Source organism: Callorhinus ursinus, unplaced genomic scaffold (genome assembly GCF_003265705.2).
Source record: "Callorhinus ursinus isolate GAN/ISIS: 27379988/994484 unplaced genomic scaffold, GSC_fseal_2.0 scaffold5, whole genome shotgun sequence".
NCBI lineage: Eukaryota > Metazoa > Chordata > Mammalia > Carnivora > Otariidae > Callorhinus > Callorhinus ursinus.
The window spans coordinates 18,402,418-18,429,375 of record NW_027397067.1 but is presented as its reverse complement, the minus strand read 5'-3'; the positions used below and the strand labels follow the sequence as shown (position 1 = coordinate 18,429,375).

General features: G+C 35.4%; 1 protein-coding gene across 7 annotated transcripts in view; it reads right to left on the bottom strand.

The window, feature by feature from the left end:
• Positions 1–26,958, bottom strand: part of CSPP1 (centrosome and spindle pole associated protein 1) — a 189,622-nt gene that overhangs the window by 61,068 nt on the left and 101,596 nt on the right. For all 7 annotated transcript variants that reach the window (XM_073892852.1, XM_073892853.1, XM_073892856.1 and 4 more), the window contains 3 exons: positions 26,686–26,764; positions 8,728–8,857; positions 6,777–6,924 (listed from right to left, as the gene is read on the bottom strand). In XM_073892852.1, the coding sequence (XP_073748953.1) occupies positions 6,777–6,924; positions 8,728–8,857; positions 26,686–26,764 (357 nt within the window). The remainder of the gene's footprint in view (positions 1–6,776; positions 6,925–8,727; positions 8,858–26,685; positions 26,765–26,958) is intronic.

The following is a 26,958-nucleotide window of genomic DNA, read 5'->3' as shown; positions in this document are numbered from 1 at the left end:
TGAAAATATTTCTATAGGCCCAAGATTATCCAGCGATCATGACTGATATACAAACTCTTCTATAAATCAATTCAAAGAGCTAAAGAAAATTTCCAACCCTAATTTGACTAATAATACATATTTCAAAATTAACTTAAAATATACATACTTAACTTATAAAGATCACAGTCTCTAAGACAAATAAAAATCTAACTGGCAGTCCATAAAATAAATCTCATGAATTTAAAAATATTAAAATGACAAAAAGTATATTCTCTGAACAAAAGAGTACACTAGAAGTGAATAAAAGAAAGTTACCAAATATATGGAAATTTTAAAAACTCATGTCTAAATAATTAATGGGTCAAAGAAAAATCACAAAATTAGAAAAGTTAGTTGAATGAAAATGAAAATACCACATATCAAAATTTGTGCTACAGTTAAAGCAGTACTCAAAAGGAAATTTATAGCATTTTTAAATGCATGTATTAGAAAAGAAATCAAATCATTAAGCTTGTACATTGAGAAAACAGAAAAAGAAAATTAAGTACAAAGCAAACTACAGGAAGAAAATCGTAAAGATAAGAGGAAAAATAAATGAAACAGGAAAAGAACAACAACAGAGAAAATCAATGAAAACCAGAGCTGGTTCTATGAAAAGATCAATAAAATGAAAAAAAGAATAAACAAATTACAAATATCAGGAATAAAAGAGAAACTATCACTGTAGATCCTATATACAGACATTAAAGAATACTGTGAATAATTTTATGCCAATAAATTGAAAAACAAATAAAATGGATAAATTCCTATTTAATGATTCAAACCACAAAAGTTCACACAAGAAGAAATAGATAAACTGATATCTTTATGTACTAAAGAAGTTGAATTCATGGTTTAAAAACTTCCCCAAAAGAAAATTCCCAGCCCAGGTGGCTTCACTGGTAAATTCTAGCAACAAAAGAGGAAACTTTTCCCAACTCCTATCTGTGAAGCCAGCATCATCCTGATACCAAAACCGGACAACAACATTATAAGAAAAACAGACAAGGGTATGAGCCTAGATGCAAAGATCTCTAACTAAATATTAGCAAATCAAATCCTACAATAAGAAATTAAAAAAGAAAAACAATAAAATATGACTAACTAGGGTTGATACCAGGATAAAAGAGTGGCTCAACATTTAAAAAAATTAGTCAATGTGGGGCGCCTGAGTGGCTCAGTCAGTTAAACTGACTTTGACTCAGGTCATGACCCCAGGGTCCTGGGATCGAGCCCCACATCAGGTCTCTCCCTCTCCCTCTGCCTGCTGCTCTGCCTACTTGTGCTCTCTATCTCTCTGCCAAATAAATAAATAAAATCTTTTTTAAAAAAATTAGTCAATGTAATTCACCCTATAGCGACAGAGTGAGAAAGATGAAATTATCATTTCAAAAGATGTAGAAAAGCACTTGACAAAATTCAACATATACTCATGTGAAAAGGAATAGAAGAGCAGGAATAGAAGAGAACGTCCTAGACCTGATTAAAAAAAAAAAAATCTACAAAAAACCTACAGTCAACATTACACTGGTGAAAAGATTGAATGCTTCCCACCTAAAATCGGACAAGACAAGGCTATCTGTTCTCATGATTTCTAATCATTGTACTGGAGTTCCAAACAAGTGCAAAACACAAGCAAATAACTAAAAGGCAATCAGATTGGAAAGGAAGAAGTAAAACTGTCTGCAGATAACATGATTGTCTAAAAAATTCCAAAGAACCTACAAAAAAAAACTAACAAAATATATTACAATATCTGAAAACTGTAAAATATTGCTAAAAGATATTAACTAAGAGTAATAAGTAGATAAATATTCCACATTCATCGATCAAAAGATTCAATATAGTTAAGATGCTGGCTGTCCCAAATTGATCTTTTTGTAAATGCAATCCCAATGAAAATCCCACATTTTTTTGAGGTTGACAAAATGATAGTAAAATTTATATGAAAATGCAAGGGAAGTAGACAAAACAATCTTGAAAAAGAAGAACAAAGTTGGAAGACTCACACTTCTCAATTTCAAAACTTACTACAAAGCTACAGTAATCAAGAGAGTATGATATGGGCATAAGGATAGACATCTAGATCAATGGAACACAACATAAGAGTCCATAAATAATTTTATGGTCAACTGATTTTCAACAAGTGTATCAAGGCAATTCAACGTACAAAATGTTCTAAAATTGTGTGATTGTAGCACAACTTTGTGAATATACTAAAAACTGCTGAATTGTATATTTTATTTTCTTTAAAGATTTTATTTACTTATTTGTGAGAGAGAGAGAAAGAGAGAGAGAGCGCACAAGCAGGAGGAGCTGCAGGCAGAGGGAAAAGCAGGCTCCCCCGCCAAGCAAGGAGCCTGATGTGGGGCTCGATCCAAGGACCCTAGGATCATGACTCAAGCCAAAGGCAGACGCTCAACCAACTGAGCTACCCAGGCATCCCCGAATTATATATTTGAAAGGGATAAATTGTGTGGCATGGGAAATGAGATCTCATTAAATTAAAATTTTAATTTCTCATTTGGGACACTATACTAGATTATGGAAGATGTTAACATCATGGGAAGCTAGGTGAAGGGTACACCCTATATCTTTGCAACTCTTCTCTAAGTCTTGAATTATTTCAAAATAAGAAGTTAAAAAAAAAACACAATGAGATATCCTATCTATTTAATAGAAAGGCTAAATACAAGGGCTGATGAGGAGGCAATGCAACCAGAAATCTTACGCTTTGCTGGTAAGAATGCAAAATGGCACCACTTTGGAAAATGTTCTAGAGGTTTCTAACAAAGTTAAATATACACTTATTACTATATGTTCCAGGAGTTCCATTTCTATGAAAAATGAAAATTTATATGCACATAAAGACCTGAAGGCGAACGTTTGTAACAGCTTTATTTATAACAGCCTTAAATTGTAAACAAGCCAAAAATCCATCAACTGGTAAAAGGATAAACAATTATGGTACCTCCACATAGTAGAATCCTATTCAGTAATAAAAAGAAGTAAACTACAGACATACACAACGTGGATAAATCATTAAAACTAAGAAAAAAAAGACACAAAGGCAATACTATTGTGTCAGAATGCAGATCAGAGGTTGGCAAGGGTATATAAGGTTGGATAAATTGGAAATGTTCTATATCTTGATTGTGGCAGTAGCTGCTAGAATCAGCTGTCAAAACTCACTGAATGATACACTTAAAAAAGGATGAATTTTGTCATATGCAAATTGTGTCTCAATAATCAACATAAAAACAAACATAAGTCTAACTGGGGCAAATACAATACATAAAAGAAATACAAATACTTAGTCAAATATATGTGAAGAAACGCATAATCTATTAATCAGTTAGAACTATGAGATACTTCTGCTATCTTTCAAAGTAAAGTATTTTTTAATTTTTATTGATTTTTTTGGAGTAATTTTTAAGAATTTTAACATATGATAGATTCATGTAACATCACCATCCCTATAATCATCTTATGAATATACACGTATGTAACCATTAGAGAGGGGCTTCTTTCACTTAGCAAAATTTCTTTGAAGAGTCTTTCAAGTTATTATGTGCATCAATAGTTAATTCTTTTAATTGTTCGGTAGCAACCCATGGTACGAATGTACCACAGTTTATTCATTCAACCATTGAAAGTCATTAGAACAGTTTGTTTTTTTAATAGGAACTTGAAAAAAGAACTTTAATGAATAGAGAGCTGAGAAATGAAACAGATTTTGAGTGTCGTACAAATAATAAAAATGAGAGATATTTACTTTAAAAGGGTTGATGCACAAAAAAAAGGGGGCTGATGCTATTCCAGTTATATGGGTTAATATTTATTAATAACTACTTCTCCTTATAGAGACCTTCCCTAGAGAGCTAAGATAAGGATGAACATTAAATTTCCTTAACTTCTTTGTAATAAAAGATCAAAGATAAAACAGGAGTAACTAAAAAAGCCAGCAGCCCAATTAATGTTGGCCAACAGAAAGTACAGAAGTTATATGATCTCAGCCATTACATGAAGTAAAGTAGAATATAGATCTTTACTACATATTTCAAATATAATAGAAAAATTACATTCCCTCCTCTCCCTCCCTCTCTAAAATATATCAGTCACAAACAAACTGACACTCTTTAAGGGATGAGTTACCTGCTTTGAAAATACCATTTAAAAAAGAGTTACACTGTATTTGATAAAATAGTATACTTTTCTATCACATGGCATGACAGTAGAATTAAATAAGCAAAGTAAACATTACTGTTAAAAATGAAAACCACAGAAAAGTTTGCTTCTTTACTGTGAGGTCAAACAATTCTAAAACAGTATTTTATAATTCAATAACCCACCTTCATCCCACTCCTTTACACCAACTAAACACATACAGAACAACTTAATTCTATTGTGTGGACTGGAAATAATCTTAGAGGCAAGCTTGAAAGTCCTAGGAAATTATTCTATTCCAGTGTTTACCAAAGTTTCGGTCATTTAAGCACCTCCTTCCTAGTAACTACTATGTTTCTATCAATTCACAATTTAAATTCACTGCAGCAAAGACTTGACTAGATGCTTATCAATTTCATATCCTCCTCCTAGGCACTATAATTATGTCTCCTCATAATTAGGCCTGAATATTGGAGCAAAGACAAAGCAATATTCCCTCCACTTCCAGGCCAGAGCCCCCACAAAACTCTCAACTCAATCTCCCACCACTGAACCCTGTTTGGCTGCTCGAATTACAGGATTTCAAAGTGGAGGAATGACCCAAGAGACGAGCCCTGGATTCCTGAGTCACCTCTTGGAGGAGAACCACCCAAACAGCATCAGACTGTGACGTAAGTGAGAAGTAACTTTAACTGCCTTAAACCTTAAGCCTCAAGCCTCTGATAATTAGGGGTTGTTTATTTTTTGTTGTTGTTGTTGTTTTAAGATTTTATTTATTTATTTGAGAGAGAGAGAGAAAGAGCACGAGAGCGAGCACAAGAGGGGGTAGGGTCAGAGGGAGAGCAGACTCCCCACTGTGCAGGGAGCCCGATGCAGGACTCGATCCCAAGACGCGGGGATCATGACCTGAGTCAAAGGCAGTTGCTTAACCAACTGAGCCACCCAGGCGCCCCTAGAGGTTGTTTGTTAAAGCACTTTCTGTTAAATGCCTGAACTAATACCTGTACTTTAAAAGGAAATGTTATAGCACTATCCTTAAATGAAAAACCAGTGTTTTTCTAATATATATTCAAATAACCATTTAACTTTTAAAATACGCAATGTTTATCTATATATCACCTAAAATCACCTCATCTATAAAAAGAGTAAGAGTTCCAGTCTTCAAAACCGTGAGCAAAGTATGAGGTGAAGATAGGAAAGGAACAAATCCTTTGGGAAGAAAAGAGTTATCTTAGTAATTTAAATGGGTCTCAAATACATCTTTTTAAAAAGCCATCTTTAACAAAGAAGCAAAAGCATAATATTTAAGAACTCTTAATAACTCAATATCCAGAAAGTATTCTGACTACATCCCTCAACTATCCCTATAATAATATATAATACCTGAAGAACAAAATGAAGTCTACATCTTTACCATTTAATGGGTTTCTATTATTCGTTTCTCATTTCTAATAATTTTCAAAAACCTGTCTTTGTCTATTTTTATTCTTACCTAAAAGCTAATCAGAGACTATCCCAATATATATCACAAGTTGTATAAGTAAGACCTCTTTTTTTCAAAGTGCTGGCTGCTGTAGTTTCTAGATCAAACATTTTTTTTTTTTTAAGACAGGGAGAAAGAGCATGTGAAAGATGGCGGGGGGAAGGGGGTCAGGCAGTGGGGGGGAGACAGAGAGAGAGAGATAATCTTAAACAGGCTCCACACCCAGAACGGAACCCAAAGTGGGGCTTGATCTCACGACCTTGAGATCATGACCTGAGCTGAAATCAAGAGTCGGACACTTAACTGACTGAGCGACCCAGGTGCCCCTCTAGATCAAACATTTTTGAGAGTACATAATTTAAAGACCAATCAATATGATTCTGCAACCTGCCAGAGAGTTTCTGAGATCAGGTCTTTACATTTCAATGGAGTCCTTGCAGTGTGCAGGTACAGGGCGTGTATGAAATACTGCAGCCCACAACTATTTCAGATCACTTATATTTAAAATGTCTTACTACTTGGGGCGCCTGGGTGGCTCAGTTGGTTAAGCGACTGCCGTCGGCTCGGGTCATGATCCTGGAGTCCCGGGATCGAGTCCCGCATCGGGCTCCCTGCTCGGCGGGGAGTCTGCCTCTCCCTCTGACCCTCTTCCCTCTCGTGCTCTCTATCTCTCATTCTCTCTCTCTCTCAAATAAATAAATAAAATCTTTAAAAAATAAAAATAAAAAAAAATAAAATGTCTTACTACTTAAAAAAAAAATTTAATAAGAGTTTTGTTATTTTTACCAGGATGTTTTCTTAAAAATCTAACCACTAGTTTGGGTAAAAACTTGCCAACTAACATGAGCTTTTCTCTGCAATTGAATTATTATCATTAGAGGATGAAAAACATGCAACAAAATTATATCAATAGTACTCCAAAGAAGAAAGACTTTCTAACCTGTTATTATATGTGTTACAAAATATCTCTTTTGCATTAAGTTACACAAAAAGAGAGCTTGCCTTACAGGCTATGATTCCCACTTCTTCTACCACCCCATTCTTTTAAAAATTTAAAAATAGTTCAGTTTCTTTTAAAAACAACAGATCAATGGAAATAACATACTTATCAGATTTCCTTTTGCATCTCTCAGAGGAGCACCACCTCCACCTTTTCCCCAGGGGTTGTAACGTCTCATTTCAGCTTCTAATTTAGCTTCATATTCTTCTTTTTCTTCACGTTCTCTCTTCCTTCTTTCTTCTCTTTCCCGAATCTTGATAATGTTAAGAAACATTAGTGCTGACAAGTATTCTGATACAAAAAGTTTAGTCTTAATATCAGTTTTTATTTTTATTAGAGAAAAAAACTGGAGTTTGGTTTTGTTTGGGTTTTTCTGTTTTGGTTTGGTTTTTTTTTTGGTTTTTTATTTTTACAATCTGCTTCACCATAAAATTTGAAATCACAAATCTATGGAATACCCAATTTAAAAACACTTCCTTGGTGAGAATAAATAGCTGTTGGTCCCTCACATCATTGCTACTAGAGTGCTTTCCAGCCACTGATGCCAGTTGGGACTGAACCAATTCTTCCTTCCCACCAACTTCTACCTGAGCCACTCCTTCCCTAACCTCCCCAGCTGCATGAGGACCAATAGGATCTCCCTACTTTCCTTTTCCACCTATCCTTTTATGGGACCTGGCCAGCCACAAACTACTCCCCACTTCTCACCAGACCTACTTTTCCCTGGGCAAACTTCATTCCCAGAATTCAAGAGGTTGAAGGTTCAAAGCTATTTGGAGAATTCTGGGCTCCTTTAAGTACAACTTTATGAAAGCATATAAAACAGTCTTCTCATCAACAAGTGTAAGCACAGGTTAGGTCTCTAGGAACATATGGATAGGCAATGAACAAGAATCTACATTTTGGAAAGTTACTTTTAAAATCATAAGCCCCCCCCACCCCCCCTCCACACACACACAAATCATAAACACATGCATGGAAAATTTAAGCAACCACTACATCAAGGCCAAGAAGTCATCTCATACATGAAATAAAATTCTAGAGTTAGGAAATGTAGTTTTGTCAGCAGTGTTTTTAATATGCTCATTTGAAAACAGATATATAAAATCAATCTTTTATTTGTAGAAACCTACCATCCAAAATATAAAGTTGTAATTCTACAATTTAAAAATTTATAGAATTTTATAGAAAAGCACTTCAGATGGATATATACCTACCAAGAGTCCCAGAATCCTCTCAGAGATATGGATACTCCCCAGAAAACCCCATACATTTGATACAATTACTTTGAAGTAAACTCTCTTCAAATATTACAAACTACAATATAACCCATTATCCTCCTCCCTAAAAGTGTTCTACTTTTTTCTCTTAGTTCATATTCATAGCCTCATTATTCACATAGACTACAACATTCAGAATCATCTTCAAGCCCTTTGTTCTTTCTCATTCCCTATATCTAAGTCCTATCGATAAATCCCAGAGTTGTCTTCTGGATGTCCTCCCACCTTCCCCATCTGGTCAGGGCCTCATTACCTCCAGTCTGGACTGCCTCAATAGTCTACTGAAAGGTTTCTCTGCCATATCTCTTTCCCAATCATATACATCACAACTAGCTATGCTTCTAAAACTTAAAGGTATTCACATCAATTATTCCTTTCACTCTCTGGCTTAAACTTTCCTCCCGTAGGCTCTCCAGAACAGGATGAAACTGAAAAGTCCTTATTAGTTAATCCTTCACAATCGAGCACAATCTAACACCTCAGCCCCTTCTCCCACATCAATTTCCATTCCCTGAATATATGCCAGGAACTTAAAATCTATTCATTGCATAACATGTAGTTCAAGTATCAACAACACAGGAAGCCCTCCGAACAGCCAGGCAATTATTCTTATCCTATTCTTCCAAGAGCATTATAATCTATCTGCATCAAAATTTATCATACTGAAATATAAATGACTGGTACTGTTTTCTCCTCTGCCAAACTGAGTTATAAGGGACCACTGTGCTAACACATAAGATGTTCGACACTGAATGAACGAATGAATGAATGAATACCTGTTGCTGCAAAGCTTCTTGGTAAGACTGAAGTGACTGTTTTGAAGGCTTTGGTTTATCTTCAAAAAACAATCCTGAATTTATTGCTCGATCACTCGTAATTTTCAGTTCATTCTGTCCAACCATATTCCTGTATCAAGTACACAATAATTTTAATCCACCTGTGACAAAGCAAGAATACAATACTCCTTTGAAATAGCACAGCGTTTAAGTAGATTTAAAAACACGGAAAAATGTTTCTCTGTGGGTCAAAGAGAAATCCTTAAGTAAATGTCCCCTTACTAAGTTTTCTCTACTGTCTCTGTTTCACAATTAATGGAACTTTCAAATTTATTAGATCTATTTCTTGACCTATGTGGCAGATACATGGGGGTAAAAACTTGGTGATAATACACCAAACAGTATATATATGACTTATGCACTGTTCTGAATGTAGAGAAATAACAATATGGTAGAAGTTTCCCAATATTATAACTAATAATTTACTTAATAAATGTACTCTAATATAAAGTATTAACTTCTTAGCCATTTCAAAAATAAAATTACTGACTGTCCCAAATAAAACTCAAATTTTTGAAAAACTTACAAGGAATCAAAAAAGGAAAAATTTAAAACATATTATGGTTATATAAATCTCAAGCAAAAAAGTGCTATTTGCCTTAAATACAGGAATGCAGCCACTTTGAAGAAAGCAATACATTTAAAAATCTTAATTACAGAAGATACTCAAATATTAGTTTTATAATAAAACTATAATTATTAAAGAGACTACAAGAGGCTTCTCATCTCCAAAAACATCATCACTTCAAATAAGGAGTCCCTTTTGTGTATCTAACTTATCCAATTTATTAGCAATCTTTCATTAGGATAAACAGATATGTTTATGTATACTGTTACACTAGATCATGAGAGGATAAAAGATGAAGATGGGGCGCCTGGGTGGCTCGGCTGGTTAAGTGTTCAACTCTTGATTTTGGCTCAGGTCACAATCTCAGGGTCATGAGACCGAGCCCCGAGCTAGTTGTGGAGCGTGCTGAAGATTCTCTCTCCACCTCCCTCTCCACTTCCCCCCCCGCAAAAAAAATTTAAAAAAGAAAAGGAAAGATGAGGAGAGCCAGAGGAAATGGTTCCTAAAAGATGTTAGACTTTTTATTTAAGAGCACCGGGCTCTGCATGTACATATGAATAAAGAAGGTTGAAAGGGCTTATCTGAGTAAGACCAATCTCTCAAAACAAACTGGCTATAAATTCCACTATCTAAAAGAACTTATCAAACACCCCCAAAAAACAAAAAATCCAGTCAAGAAACGGGCAGAACATATGAAAAGACACTTCTCGAAAGAAGACATACAAATAGCCAACAGACACATGAAAAAATGCTCCACATCACTCGGCAGCAGGGAAATAGAAATCAAAACCACAGTGAGATACCACCTCATACCAGTCAGAATGACTAAAATTAACAAGTCAGAAAACATCAGATGTTGGTGAGAATGTAGAGAAAGGGGAACCCATTTACACTGTTGGTGGGAATGCAAACTGATGCAGCCACATCAGAAAACAGCATGGAGGTTCCTCAAAAAGTTAAAAATAGAACTACCCTATGAGCCAGCAACTGCACTACTAGGTATTTATCCAAAGGATACAAACATAGTGATCCGATGGCGCACCTGCACCCCAATGTTTATAGCAGCAATGTCCATAATAGGCAAACTATGGAAAGAGCCCAGATGTCCACAGACAGAAGAATGGATAAAGAAGACGTGGTGTGTGTGTGTGTGTGTGTGTGTGTGTGTGTGTGTGTGTACATACACACAACGGAATATTACTTGGCCATCAAAAAGAATGAAATCTTGCCATTTGCAACAATGTGGATGGAACTAGAGGGCATTATGCTAACCGAAATAAGTCAGTCAGAGAAAGGCAAATACCATATGATCTCACTCATATGTGGAATTTAAGAAACAAAACAGATGAACATAGGGGAAGGGAAGGAAAAATAAGAGGAAAACAGAAAACAGAGAGGGAGGCAAACCATAAGAGACCGTTAACCATAGGAAACAAACTGAGGGTTGCTAGAGGGGAGGTAGGTGGGGAGATGGGATAAATAGGTGAGAGGCATTAAGGAGGCCACTTGATGTAATGGCACTGGGGTGTTATATGCAACTGATGAATCACTAAATTCTATTCCTGAAACTAGTAATACACTACATGGTAACTAAATTGAATGTAAATAAAAAAAAAATTTTTTTAAAGAATTCATTCTTTTTTATGGCTGAATAGTATTTCATTTATATGGATATAATGCATTTTGTTTATCCATTTATGGACATTTGAATTGTTTATACTTAGAAGTATTATGAATAATACTGTTATGAACATTCACATACAAATCTTTGTGTGTACATATATCTACATTTCTCTTAACTATATACCTAAGAGGACAACTCAAGTGATGTCTGGTAAGCATGTTTAACTTTTTAAGAAACTGCCACTTCTTGACACTGCTTTTTATGTATTGACTTTGTATTCAGCAAAACTATTAATATTTTATCAGCATTCAAAAAATAAATAGAAGAAAAAAATAGATAAATTTATGCTTTTTTTCCTTTTTTCAATGAGTCATTATAGATTTTACTGATGATATTGATGGCTTAAGGCTAGTAGAATCTCTAAAACCCTGCCCTGCTTATAAGACCTGGGATGGAAATTGTGCCAAAGATGGTTCTAAGTGTTGGGTAAAGTTGGAGTAGTGATTCCTCAGCAAATGAGGGCTCCTCTTCCTCTCTTCCTTCCTTTTTTTCCATCTTTCTCTGGTGATCCAGAGCTCTTACTACTTAGAAATCATCTAGACAATGAAGTGCACCATACAGACAATGTAGTCAAATTTATTGTCATGCAAGAAATGAATGTGAAAAGGGGTTATTAAGGACAATGCTAATATCAAAACTGGAGAAATGGATGACACTGTCAAAATCACAGGAGATAATCTGGTCTTCAGTGTACCTACAGACACCCATCAATGTATCTCCTAACCTTTGGGAAGGGAATCTGTGACATTTCCTTTGAGAATTTGATTAAAAACTATCTACTTTCACTGCAGAAACTTATATATACAAAAATTATGCATACAATATTTCAATGGATTTATATAGCCTCTCTAAAACCTACATACCTCATGTTAAGAATCACAAACATCCTTTTCAGCTCTAAAGCTCTTTAATTTGGTCCTGAAGAGACCTTGCTCACGAAAAAGATAGTACTTTGTATAGGTGGCAAACAGTGGTTTACAAAATAATTATAACCTCTTCTGTTATCACAAATCATTACACAGTGTAATTCTGATAAGTTTCCTAAAGTGTGGCAAAGAGTTAAGGCTTTGAAGCCAGACAAAACTACTTTAGATTTCTACCTTAACTGCTTATTGACTGAGGACTTAGGGAAGTCACTTTATATAGCTGAGTTCCAATTTCCTCCAGTTGCAAATATTGATAGATATAATGTATAATGTATACAATGACATGACAGCAGCATATACTACTCAGTAAATTGAAATTGCTACTATTATGACTATTACTGTTTTAGTAAATGTATACCCAATTTGGACAATTAAAATCCTAAGGACAAGTCATCAATCAGTGAATACAGTTTTGGCAATTGAATGGCAGACTTACAAGCCTCTTTCCTACATCATTTTTACCTATGAATTAAGATGTGTTAAAGAAATAAAACATTGGAAAGAAGATAGATCATGGGCACACCAAAACAGTTAACAGAATCACAGGTTCCTCCCACCTCTAGTTGGGTTAAAATGCTTGGAAATAAATAAATACATTAGGAAATAGTTTGTAAGAAATTAAGGAGGTAATTCCACTATTTAACTGTTACTATTTTATTCAAATTTTATACTTTTTAATGTGGCATTCAGAAAAACATTAACAGAAAAAAGGACAATTTAAAAAACAACTACATTGAGCACAGGACTCACAACTAACAGTAAATGGGCATAAGGGGTCTTACGGAGATGAGTGTTCTAAAACTGGGAAACACTTCCACAATGGCAAAGTAGGGACCTCCAAAAATCTGCTACTCCATTCAAGCATTGTTAAATACATTAAGTATTTAAGTTAAAAATTGCTGGGCGCCTGGGTGGCTCAGTCGTTAAGCATCTGCCTTCGGCTCAGGTCATGATCCCAGGGTCCTGGGATCGAGTCCCACATCGGGCTCCCTGCTCAGCGGGAAGCCTGCTTCTCCCTCTCCCACTCCCCCTGCTTGTGTTCCTGCTCTCGCTGTGTCTCTCTGTCAAATAAATAAATAAAATCTTAAAAAAAAAAAAGTTAAAAACTGCCAAAATCAACTTTATAATTCTGAAAATTAATGAAAGTCTTGCAACAATCCAAGAAGAGTTTTAAAAAATTAAAAGACAGGAACTTTCACTAAGAACAGTAATATTTATGGCATGTGAACCTGCCCCTTCCCATTCACTCTACTGAAACCTTAAAATCCAACAGCCTGCCACAAATGGAAGCTGTAAAAACCAGCAGCCCACTGCCACTGGAAATGTAGAATAGGTTTGGAGCTCCCCAAACAGCCAATATCTAGAAAAGTGTCACTTTTGATCTACCTGGCAGCTACCTGGAAAAGCTCCATTCTTAAAGCCTGCCTTTATTTAACACATACTTAGAGCTTAATTGGTATAAATATTCTTATCATGAAATGTTTGTAGAAAACAATCAGCAGCAATTGTTCAGCATTACAGTTAGCTGTGGCAGCAAAACCACTGAGGCAAGCAAAAGCCTGACCCCCTGAGAAAAATCAGGAGAAAACATAACCATATGGTCTTGAAAAACTAACATATTCCTGTGAATCTAGAAAGCCACATGCATGTGCAGAGTTACACAGATATCCAGAAAAGCTGTGAGAACACTCTGATCTCTCACTTCTGTCTGGCATTGAGGCTCTGTGCTAGAATGAAGTAAAGGCTAAAGCAGAGATCAAAACAGCTGGAGTACTGTACTGAACATGCCCCAACACAAACACAAAACACTCAACAAAGAGTATTAGAGATTTAAGTCTTTGAAGGAAACTTAGGCCCTTTAAGGAAATCTCTGTCCAATCACAACCTAACTATTAAGCTAACCCAGCAGAGGCATCAGTAACCACATGACAAATATAAACTACAGAATTAGTTCACAATAGTTACTTTAAAGAGAGCCACAATGACAAATAGAAAGAACAATATAATCCTTAGGGAAAAGGAGAAAATTTGATTTCCACAATTGCCACATTTTATATTTTTAAATGTTCAGTTTTCAATAACAAAAAAAAATTTATATGAGACTAGCAAAGGAACAGGGAAGTATGGACCATATACAGGAAAAAGAAATCAGTCAATATAAACTGTCACTGAGGAATCCCACATGTTGGACTTGCTGGACAAAGACTCTGAATGAGGTATTACAAATACCTTGGAAAAACTAAAGAAAACCGTATCTAAAGAATTAAAGGAAAGGAGAACAATGTTATACAGAAATTATTAAAAAATTATAGAGTTGGGAAGTACAAAAACTGAAAAGACAAATTCACTAGAGGGTCTCAACAACAGATTTTTAGCAGGCAGAAGGAACAATTACTGAACTTGAAGATAAGTCACTTGAGATTATCCAGTCTAAGGAACAGAGGGAAAAATGTTGAATAAAAATGGACAGAATTTCAGAGACCCTGTGGGACAGCATCAAGTATACCAATATAAACATAATAGCAATCTCAGAAAGAAAGGAGACAAAGAGACATAAAGAACGTTTGAATGATAGCTGAAAATTTCCCAAATTTGATGAAAAACATTAATGAGCACATCCAATAGCTCATCAAATTCTAAGCAGGAAAACTCAGAGATCCATACATATATATATATATATTATAGTCAATCTACCTAAAGACAAAGAGAGAATCTTGAAAATAGCAAGAAAATAACAATTCATCAGATACAAGGGGTCTTCAATAAGATTAACAGCTCATCAGAAACCAGGAAGACCAGAAGGCAATGAGATGACATTCAAAATGCTGACAGAAAAAAAGAATTTTAACCAAGAATTCTATACCCAGGAAAACTATCCTTCAAAAATAAAAGCAAAATTAGAACATTAAAGCTAATTAGACCATTCAGTAAAAACTCAGAGAAGTCATCACTAACAGACTATAATATTGAATGGAGCACTTCAGATTGAAATGAGGAACACTTGAGAGTAACTGGAGTAAACACAAAGAAATAAAAAACATCAATAACAGTAACTACACGTAGGCAAAGATAAAAGATATTACAAATACGTTTTTAGTTGCAACTCTATTCTTCTCTAACTTAAAAGACAAATACACAAAGAAACAGAGGAACAAGAAATGAAAAGAATTATAAAACTGTGTTGACAAGTTTAAATGTATAAAGATGTAATCTGTATGAAAACAATGGCATCAAGGAAAAGGAAAGGAATGGCATTAAAATGGAGAAAAATCTTTTTACTATTTTAAATTAATATTGACCTAAACTCAGTTCTTTTAAATTAACACAATAATTTTAATCAGTAACAAAAACACAAAAAAACCCCACAAAAATCATACTAAAAGAGAGTTAAAAAGGAATGCTGTATTTAACATAATGGTGCCTGGGTGGCTCAACTGGTTAAGCATCTAACTGGTTGATCAAGCCCCACATCAGTGTCAGGCTCCGAGCTCAGCAGGGAGTCTGTTTCTCTCTTCCTCTCCCTCTGCCCCTCCCCTGGTTAGCAGACACATGCACATGCTCTCTAAATCAATCAATCAATCAATAAAATCTTTAAAGAAATATTTAACATAAAAGAAGGCATTAATAGAGGAACAGAGGAACAAAAAAGTGGTATTTTTTTAAAAAGCAAAATAGCTGACAAAAATTCTACCTCAATAAGAGTTGCACTATATGTAAATTTAGGCAGAGGCTAGCAGAAAAGGGTGGGCTGGTGGGGTAGAGGGAGACAGATCAGGATGCAAAAGTATGCTGTCTGCAGAGACACACTTAGATTCAAATAAATATACTGAGGGTAAGACATGGAAAATCATATACCATGGAAGCTAACAAAAGAAAAACAAAACCAAAGACTAATATCACTCATAAATATACAGGTAAAAATCCTCAACAAAAAATTAGCAAACTAAACAATCCAGCAACACATCATAAGGATTATACTTCATGACCAAGTGGGATTTATCACAGGAATTCAAGGTTGATTCAATATCTGAAATCAATATAATACACCATATTAATAGAATCAAGAACAAAACCCTCTGAAGCATCTCAATAAATGCAGAAGCAGCATCTAGCAAAATTCAACTTCTAATTTAGAAATATGTTGAAATATATTAAAATTCTAAACATCATTTATGATAAAAACAATCAACAAAGAATAGAAGGAAACTTCCTCAAGCTGATAAAGGCAATTACAAAAAATCTATAACATCACATTTAATGGTTATAAATCCCTTCCACTTAAGATGAGAATAAGATAAAGATATCCACTCTCATAATGTCCATTCAACATTGTACTGAAGGTTCTAAGCAAGACAATTAAGAAGAAAAAGAAATAAAAGGCATAAGATTGGAAAGGAAGAAATAAAATTATCTTCATTTACTGAAGACATAAAATCATGCATACAGAAAATGCTAAGAAATCCACTAAAAACTGTTAAAATTAAAAGTTCAGTGAAGTTGCAGGATACAAGATCAACACACCAAGTTCAACTGTATTTCTACAAACTAGCATGAATAATATGGAAATGAAATTAAGAGAACAATTCCATTCACAACACCAAAGAGTATTAAATACTTTGGAATAAATTAAACAGAAGTTAAACAGTCTAAAAGTGACAAAATATTGTTGGAAGAAATTAAAAAACCCCAAATAATTTTAAAGACATTCCACATTCATGGATTGGAGACTTATTATTGTTAAGATGTAAGACTAAACCATAAAGAAACAGACTACACTAAAGAAACACTACAACTAGTAAGGAAATTGAATCACTAATGAAAAATTTCCTGACAGAGTAAAGCCATGGCCCTGATGGCTTCAGTGATAAATTCTACCAAAGGAAAACTAACACCAATTCTTCTCAAACTTTTCCAAAAACTTGAAGAGGAGGGAAGACATCCTAACATATGCTGAGAAGCCAGCATTTACCCTGATACCCAAACCAGACAAAGATGCTACAAGAAAACTACAGACTACTATTGCTTGTGACCAGTGATGTAAAAATCCTCAACAAAATACTAGCAAGCCAAATTCAAAAGCCTTTTAAAAGAATTAAACACCATGGTTGGGGGGGGGGGGTGGATTTATTCCTGGAACACAAGGATGGTTAACATACAAAAATCAGTCAATATTATTTACCACATTAACAGAATGAAGCAAGGAAAAAAAAACATATAATCATCTCAACTGATGCAGAAAAGAATGATAAAATTCAACAATCTTTCTTGATAGAAACACTCAACAAACTAGAAATAAAAGGAAACTACCTCAACATAATAAACACCATATTTAAGAGACTGAAAGCTTTCCCTCTAAGATCAGGAACAAGGCAAAAATTACCCACTTTCACTACTTTTACTGAACATAGTACAGGAAGTCCTAGCCAGAGCAATTAGGATAGAAAAATAAGTAAAATGCATCCAAATTGGAATGTAAGAAGTAAATTTCTGTTCGTTGATGATATGATCTTGTACATAGAAAACTCTGAAGATACCACAGAAAAAATACAAAGTTAGTAAAAAATATAAAATATATTTTTATATTTTTTATATTTTATATTTTATATATATAATATATTTTTATATTTTATATTTTATATATATTAAAATATATTTTATATTTTACAAAAAATACCTGTTAGTAAAACAAATTCAGCAATAGCAGGATACAAAGTTAACACACAATAATCAGTTGCATGTCTATACACAAACAATGAACAATCTGAAAAGGAAATTACAAAAACAATTCCATTTATAATAGCATCAAACAGAACAAAATACTTAGAAATTAAGTTAACCACAGCAGTGAAAGACTTGTACATACACTGAAAACTAAAACATTGCTGAAAGAAATTAAAGAAGACAATAAATGGAAATGCACCCCATTTACGGATTAGAAGTCTTAATATTGCTGTCAATACTACCCAAAGTGATGTGCAGATTCAATGCAAGCCTTATCTAAATCTCAATGATTTTTTTGCAGAAATAGAAAAACCCTTATTAAAATTTTATTTTCTCAAGGGAACCCAAATAGTCAAAAAATTTTTGAAAAAGAATAAGCTACAGGACTCACACTTCCTGATTTTAAAACTTACCACAAAGCTACAGTAATCAAAACAGCATGGGTACTGACATATAGACAGACATAGATCAACAAAGGTCAGAACTAAATGCATGCATGTAAAGTAAATTAATTTTTGCAAGGGTGCCATGACAAAACATTAGGGAAAGGACAATATTTTCAACAAATGATGCTAAGAAAATGATATCCACATGCGAAGAATGAAGCTGGACCCTTAATAACACTTCATACCACAGTTAACTCAAAATGGATCAAAATCCTCAATGTAAGACCAAAAACTGTAAAACTCTTAGAAGAAAACAGGGCAAAAGCTTCACAGTATTGGATGTGGCAATAATTTCTTAGATGGGACACCAAAGGCACAGTCAAAAAAGAAAAAAAATTGGCAAATTAAACTTCATGAAGATTAAAAATTTGTGTGCATCTATAGTGTTGCTAGATACTATCAACAGAGTAAAAAGGCAACACAAAGAATTGGGGAAAATATTTGCAATTCATTTATCTGATAAGGAATTAATATCCACAATATATAGGGAACTCTTAAAATTCATCAACCAAAAAAACAAATCACCCAATTAAAAAATGAACTAAGGACTTGAATAGACATTTCTCCAAAGACAGACAAATGGTCAATAGGCACATGAAACTTCAGTCAACATCAGTAATTGTAAGGAAATACAAATCAAAATCACAATGAGATAATTCATATTCATGAGGATGGCTCTTATCAAATAAAACAGAAAGAACAACTGTTGGTGAGGAGGTAGAGAACTTAGAACTCTCATGTACAGTTGATGGGAATGAAAAATAGTACTGCTGCTGTGGAATACGGTATGGTGGTTACCTGATACCAATTACCATATGATCCAGCAATTCCACTTCTGAGTATATACCTTAAAGAACCGAAAGCAGAGTCTAGAAGAGATACTTGTATACCCACATTCACAGCTGCATATTCGCAACACCAAAACATGGAAGCAACCCAAGCACCCATTGATGGATGAATGGATAAGCAATCAAGTATTATTCAGCCTTATAAAGGAAGGAAATTCTGACTTATGCTACAACATGGGTTAACCTTGAAACATTATGGTAAGTAAAATAAGCCAGACACAAAAAGATGAGGAACATATGATTTGACTTCTATGAGGTATCTAAAGTAGTTGAAATGACAGAGACAGAAAGGGGCAGGAGGAGGGGAATAGGGAGATGTTGTTTAATGGGTACAGTCAGTTTTACAAAATGAAAAGAGTTCTACAAACAGGTGGTGGTGATGGTTGCACAATATGAATGTACTTAATACCATTGAACTACACACTTAAAATGATCAAAATGGGAGGAGGAGCAAGATGACACAGGAGTAGGAGACCTAAATTTCGTCTGGTCCCAGGAATTCAGCTAGTCAGTCACCAAACAACTCTGAACACCTAGGAACTCAACAGAAGATCAAAGAAAAGAATAGCAGCAACTCTCTGAACAGAAAAGTGACCACTTTCTGGAAGGTAGGACGTGCAGAGAACTGAATCTGAGGCGATATATGGGAAGACAGACTGAGGGGGGAGGAAGCCTCCGTCAGCCGCTCCCAGCAGGTGATAGAGCCGTGGAGCACAAAATCGGAACTTTGAGAAGTTGGCTCCGCTGAGAGAAGTCGCTCCAGTGGCTAAGCGGGGGGTGGAACCCCCGCTGGAACACTGTGGTCTCAGGACCCTCGGGGTCACAGGAAGACTGGGGGTGCCTGAGTGCGACAGAGCTCCCAGGTATCGGAGCGGGGAAGCCGGCTGCAGAGAGGGAGCCAAGGAGTGGGCTCTCACCTCTGGGTTACCATAAAGCGTGATCCGCAGCACAGTCGGGCCACTGCTCTTCCAGCAGGAACCCAACAAGCGGCAGATCCGGGGAGACTCCCCTTCCTCCCCTGGGAGGAGCAACGCAGGAGCGCACCGCAGGGATCTGCTGGGTTTGGAGACTCCACACGGGGTCGTGTGCCAGAGATAGAAACACTCAGTCACAGGCCGGGTGAGCATGGAGTGAAGCCGGAGGCCGGGGAGACAGGAGTGATTGACTGCCTTTCTCTGGGGGCTCACTGAGGAGTGGGGCCCCGGGCTCTCGGCTCCTCTGGGGCAGAGATTGGGAGACCACCATTTTCGCTCTCGTCCTCCAAAGCTGTACGGAAAGCTTGCAGGGAACAAAAGCTCCCGAGAGCAAACCTGAGCAGATTACTTTGTAAAGACCCGACCGGCAAGGGCTGGGCAATTCCACCTCCGGCAAAGACATTTGGGAACGGGGGCGACAGGCCCCTCTCCCAGAAGATCTGCAAGAACGGCCAGCCAAGACCAAGTTTACCGATCAATGACAACAGCAGAACTCCAGCACTAGGGGAATAAAGCATGTAGAATTCATGGCTTTTTTCCCATGATTCTTTTAGTCTTTCAAAGTTACTTTAATTTTTTTCCTCTATTTTTTTTTAATTTCTTTTTCCCTTTTTCAACCAACATCTTATCACTCCCTTTTTTAAACCTTTTTTATTTTTCATTTTTAGTCATATTCTAACCCTTCATTGTACTTAACCTTATTTTTTGTATATACATAAGTTATTCTCTCTTTGAAATTTTGGGATACAGTTTCTTCTAACAGACCAAAATACACCCTAAATCTCTACTGTATGGCTTTGTTCTAGTCTCCTGCCTGATCACATTCTCTCCCTTTTTTTTTTAATTTCTCTTCTTTCTTTTTTCAACCAACTTTTTATCTTATCAAATACTTTTATAGAATCTTTTATAATTTTCATCTTTATAATCATATTCCATCCATTCATCATATTTACCCTTATTTTTGTACATACATTAAGTTTTTCTTTCTTTAAAATTTTGGGAGGCAGTTTCTTCTAACAGACCAAAATATGCCCAAAATCTAGTGAGTGGCACTGATCTATTCACCAGCCTGATCTTATTTGATCATATCTTTTTTTTTTCTTTTCTTTCTCAAATACACAGCCTAACCCTACACCTAAAGGAGCTGGAGAAAGAACAGCAAATAAAGCCAAAACCCAGCAGGAGAAGAGAAGTAATAATGATCAGAGCAGAAATCAATGAAATAGAAACCAAAAGAACAGTAGAACAGATCAACGAAACTAGGAGCCGGTTCTCTGAAAGAATTAGTAAGATTGACAAACCCCTGTCCAGACTTACCAAAGAGAAAGAAGGACCCAAATAAATAAAATCATGAATGAAAGGGGAGATCACAACCAACACCAAAGAAATACAATTACAAGAACGTATTATGAGCAACTATATGCCAGGAAATTAGATAATCTGGAAGAAATGGATGCATTCCTAGATATGTATAAACTACCAAAACTGAACCAGGAAGAAATAGAAAACCTGAACAGACCCATAACCACTAAGAAAATTGAAGCAGTAATCAAAAATCTCCCAACAAACAGGAGCCCAAGGCCAGATGGCTTCCCAGAGGAATTCTACCAAACATTTAAAGAAGAATCAATACCTATTCTTCTGAAATTGTTCCAAAAAATAGAAATGGAAGAAAAACTTCCAAACTCTTTCTATGAGGCCAGCATTACCTTGATCCCCAAATCAGACAAAGACCCCATCAAAAAGGAGAATTACAGACCAATATCCCTGACGAACATGGATGCAAAAATTCTCACCAAAATACTAGCCAATAGGATCCAACAGTACATTAAAAGGATTATTTACCACGACCAAGTGGGATTTATTCCTGGGCTGCAAGGCTGGTTCAACATCCACAAATCAATCAATGTGATACATTAATAAAAAAAAAAGAACAAGAACCATATGATCCTCTCAATAGATGCAGAATACAGCATCCTTTCTTGATTTAAACTCTTCAGAGTGTAGGGATAGAGGGTACACACCTCAATATCATAAAAGCCATCTATGAAAAACCCACAGCAAATATCATTCTCAATTGGGAAAAACTGAGAGCTTTTCCCCTAAAGTCAGGAACACGGCAGGGATGTCCACTATCACCACCACTATTCAACATAGTTCTAGAAGTACTAACCACAGCAATCAGACAACAAAAAGAAATCAAAGGCATCCGAATCGGCAAAGAAGAAGTCAAACTCTCACTCTTTGCAGATGATATGATACTTTATGTGGAAAACCCAAAAGACTCCACCCCAAAACTGCTAGAACTCATACAGGAATTCAGTAAAGTGGCGGGATATAAAATCAATGCACAGAAATCAGTGGCATTCCTATACACCAACAACAAGACAGAAGAAAGAGAAATTAAGGAGTTGATCCCATTTACAATTGCACCCAAAACCATGAGATACCTAGGAATAAATCTAACCAAAGAGGCAAAGAATCTGTACTCAGAAAACATTAAAATACTCATGAAAAATATTGAGGAAGACACAAAGAAATGGAAAAACGTTCCATGCTCATGGACTGGAAGAACAAATACTGTGAAGATGTCAATGCTACCTAGAGCAATCTACACATTCAGTGCAATCCCTATCAAAATACCATCCATTTTTTTCAAAGAAGTGGAACAAATCATCCTAAAATTTGTATGAAACCAGAAGAGATCCCGAATAGCCAGAGGAATGTTGAAAAAGAAAAGCAAAGCCGGTGGCATCACAATTCAGGACCTCAAGCTCTATTACAAAGCTGTCATCATCAAGACAGTATGGTACTGGCACAAAAACAGACACATAGATCAATGAAACAGAATAGAGAGCCCAGAAATGGACCCTCAACTCTATGGTCAACTAATCTTTGACAAAGCAGGAAAGAATGTCCAATGGAAAAAAGTCTCTTCAACAAATGGTGTTCAGAAAATTGGACACCCACATGCAGAAGCATGAAACTGGACCATTTCCTTACACCACACACAAAAATAGACTCAAAATGGTTGAAAGACCTAAATGTGAGACAGGAGTCCATCAAAATCCTAGAGGAGAATACAAACAGCAACTTCTTTGACCTCAGCCGCAGCAACGTTTTCCTAGAAACATCGCCAAAGGCAAGGGAAGCAAGGGCAAAAATGAACTACTGGGACTTCATCAAGATAAAAAGCTTTTGCACAGCAAAGGAAACAATCAACAAAACCAAAAGACAACCGACAGAATGGGAGAAGATATTTGCAAATGACATATCGGATAAAGGGCTAGTATCCAAAATCTATAAAGAACTTATCAAACTCAACACCCAAAGAACAAATAATCCAATCAAGAAATGGGCAGAAGACATGAACAGACATTTTTCCAAAGAAGACATCCAGATGGCCAACAGACACATGAAAAAGTGCTCAACATCGCCATCAGGGAAATCCAAATCAAAACCTCAATGAGATACTACCTCACACCAGTCAGAATGGCTAAAATTAAGAGGTCAGGAAAAGACAGATGTTGGAGAGGATGCGGAGAAATGGGAACCCTCCTACACTGTTGGTGGGAATGAAAGCTGGTGCAGCCACTCTGGAAAACAGTATGGAGGTTCCTCAGAAAGTTGAAAATAGAGCTATCCTATGACCCAGAAATTGCAGTACTGGGTATTTATCCCAAAGATACAAATGTAGTGATCCGAAGGGGTACACACAGCACCCCAATGTTTATAGCAGCAATGTCCACAACAGCCAAACTATGGAAAGAGCCAAGATGTCCATCAACAGATGAATGGATAAAGAAGATGTGGTATATATATACAACGGAATATTATGCAGCCATCATAAAAACGAAATCTTGCCTTTTGCAATGACGTGGATGGAACTAGAGGGTATTATGCTAAGCTAAGTAAGTCACTCAATCAGAGAAAGACATGTATCATTTGATCGCACTGATATGAGGAATTCTTAATCTCAGGAAACAAACTGAGGGTTGCTGGAGTGGTGGGGGGTGGGAGGGATGGGGTGGCTGGGTGGTAGACATTGGAGAGGGCATGTGCTATTGTGATTGCTGTGAATTGTGTAAGACTGATGAATCACAGACCTATACCTCTGAAACAAATAATACATTATATGTTAAAAGAAGGTAGTAGGAAGGGAAAAATGAAGAGGGGGAATTGGAGCAGGAGATGAACAATGAGAGACTATGGACTCTGAGAAACAAACTGAGGGTTTGTTTGAGGGTTCTAGAGGTGAGGGGTCAGGAGGATGGGTTAGCCTGGTGACTGGGTATTAAAGAGGGCACGTATTGAATGGAGCACTGGGTGTTATACGCAAACAATGAATCATGGAACACTACATCAAAAATTAATGATGTAATGTATGGTGATTAACATAACATAATAAAATAAAATTAAAAAATAAAAAAATAAATTATCAAAATGGTAAATTTTATTTTATGTGTATTTTAGGAAAATAAAGAAATTGAAATAAAAATTAAGATGATAATACTAAACAGGTCTACAGATTCCATATAATGTCCACCAAAAATCTCAACTGACTTTTTGCATAAATAGACAAGCTTATCTTAAAATTCATACTGAAATGCAAAGGACCTTAAAAGCCAAAGCAATTCTGGAAAAGAAAAACAACTTGGAGAACTCAACAGTTCCCGAATTCCAAAACTTACTAGAGCACTATGATAATCAATGCTCCTGGCCTAAGGAGAGGCACACAACACAGATCAATGGAATAGAATACAGAATCCCAGAAACAGACTCACATAAATATGTCCAGTGGATTTTGACAAAGATGCAAAAGCAATTCAATAGAGGAAAAGTAATCTTGTTAACAAATTATGCTAGACACCCACAGGCCCTCTCCCAAAAAAAAAAAGGAAAAAAAAAAAAAAAAGACCTTCCATCTAAGCCTCACATCTTACCTAAAAATTAACTCAAAATGGATCATGGATTTAAGCAAAAAACTATAAAGCTTTTAGGGGAAGGAAAAAACAAGATAAAATCTTTGGAATCTAGTCCTAGAAAAAGAATACTAGATTTGACACTGAAAATATGATCCATAAAAGGAAAAACTGATAAATTGGGCTTTATCAAAATTTAAACTTTTGCTCTAGGCAACACCCTACTCATGGGATGAAGACAAGCTTTAGACTGACAGAAAGTATTTGCACACCCTATATCTGACAAAGAACTAGTATTCAAAATATATCAAGAACCCTCAAAAACTCAACAGTTAAAAAAAAAAAATTTAAAATGTGTAAAAAACGGGTGCCTGTCCGGCTCAGTCAGTAGAGCATGCAACTCTTGATCTCAGGGTTATGAATTCAAGCCCCACCTTGGGCATGGAGACTACTTTTTAAAAAAAATAAGTAAAATAAAATGTGTAAAAAACATCAACAGACTTTTCATCAAATATAAAAAGATGGCAAATAAATACATGAAAAGATGGGAAGCATCATCACTATTAGGGAAATGTAAATTAAAACCCCAAAGATGTATCATTACACACCTATTAAAGTGGCACAAACAAAAGTCATGACACCAAATGCTGGTAAAGATGTAAAGAAACCAGATTCCAAATACACTGCCAATACAAATGTGAAATGGTACAGTCTCTGTGAAAAGTTTGGCAGCTTCTTATAAAACTAAAGTTGTAACTACCATATAACCCAACAATAACACTCCTGACCAATTATCCTAAAGAACTGAAGACTATGTTCACACAAAACCTGTACATGAATATTTACAGCAGCTCTATTCATACTAACTTAGATGGCCTTCAACAATGGAATGTTTAAACTGTGGTACAAACATACCAGGAAATGCTACTTAGCAATAAGAACAAATAATTTATATATGCAACAACGTCATGAATCCCAAGGGAATTATGCTGATTTTAAAAAGTCAACCCCAAAAGGTTACATATATGATTCCATGTTTATATAGCATTTTTTAAATATTAAAGAAATGGAGAACAGATTAGTTGTTCCTAGTGCCTATGGAGGGAGTAAGGACAGGAAGGAACTAGGTATGACAGAAAAGGGCATAATAATGGGTCCTTGTGATGATGGTAGTGTTCTGTATCTTGACTGTATCCAATGTCGTATAGTTGGGCTGTGTCACTGTACCACAGTTTTGCAAGATCTTAGCATTAGGAACTGGGTAAAGGGTATACAAGACATCTCTATATTATTTCTTATAATTCCATCATGGGAACCTATAATTATCTCTAATAAAAAGTTTAATTTTAAATAATAATGCTATAAAGTATACTTATTGACATGGAAAAGATGTTTATGATATATTGTTAATTTTAAAATCAGATTTCAGAACAATATATACAATATAACATAATATTGGTGTATGTTGTGTGTATGATTTTGTGACTACAGAAGACACCCTAAATGCTCAGGCAGATGCACCTATCACTGGATGAATGGGATTTTAGGTGATTTCAATTTTTTTCATATGCTTGTTTGTATTCTTATTTCTCAATAATATACATGCATGACTTTTCTAATGTGAAAGTGAGGTTACTCTTAATTTTTTAAATGTACTTTCTATGAAACATTGACTTAAAAGCAATACTTTGAACATACTAGTTATGCAATAATTGACAGTTAAGTTCTATCTGTCTGAAGGGAAAAAATAATACAGGTTCTATGGAAGACAAATTAATTTTGAAAGAAATTATTATTTTAATAACTTACATAATAGGCTGTGCTGGCTTGTGGGTGACAGGAGCACTAACATAAGCTGTAGGCTGTACACCCATCATTCCTGAACCATCTTAAAAGAAAACAAACACATTTATTTCAGAGTACCCATTTATTGACACTTTATTCCTAAAGAAAAAGTCATATGCTGAATGTTACCTAAGGGAAAAATTTCATATTTCCTTCTCAGGAGTTAGCAAAAAACATTGCAAGAAATCACAAAATAGACATTTCTTAAAGCTAAATAAAAAACAAGTAACTATGAAA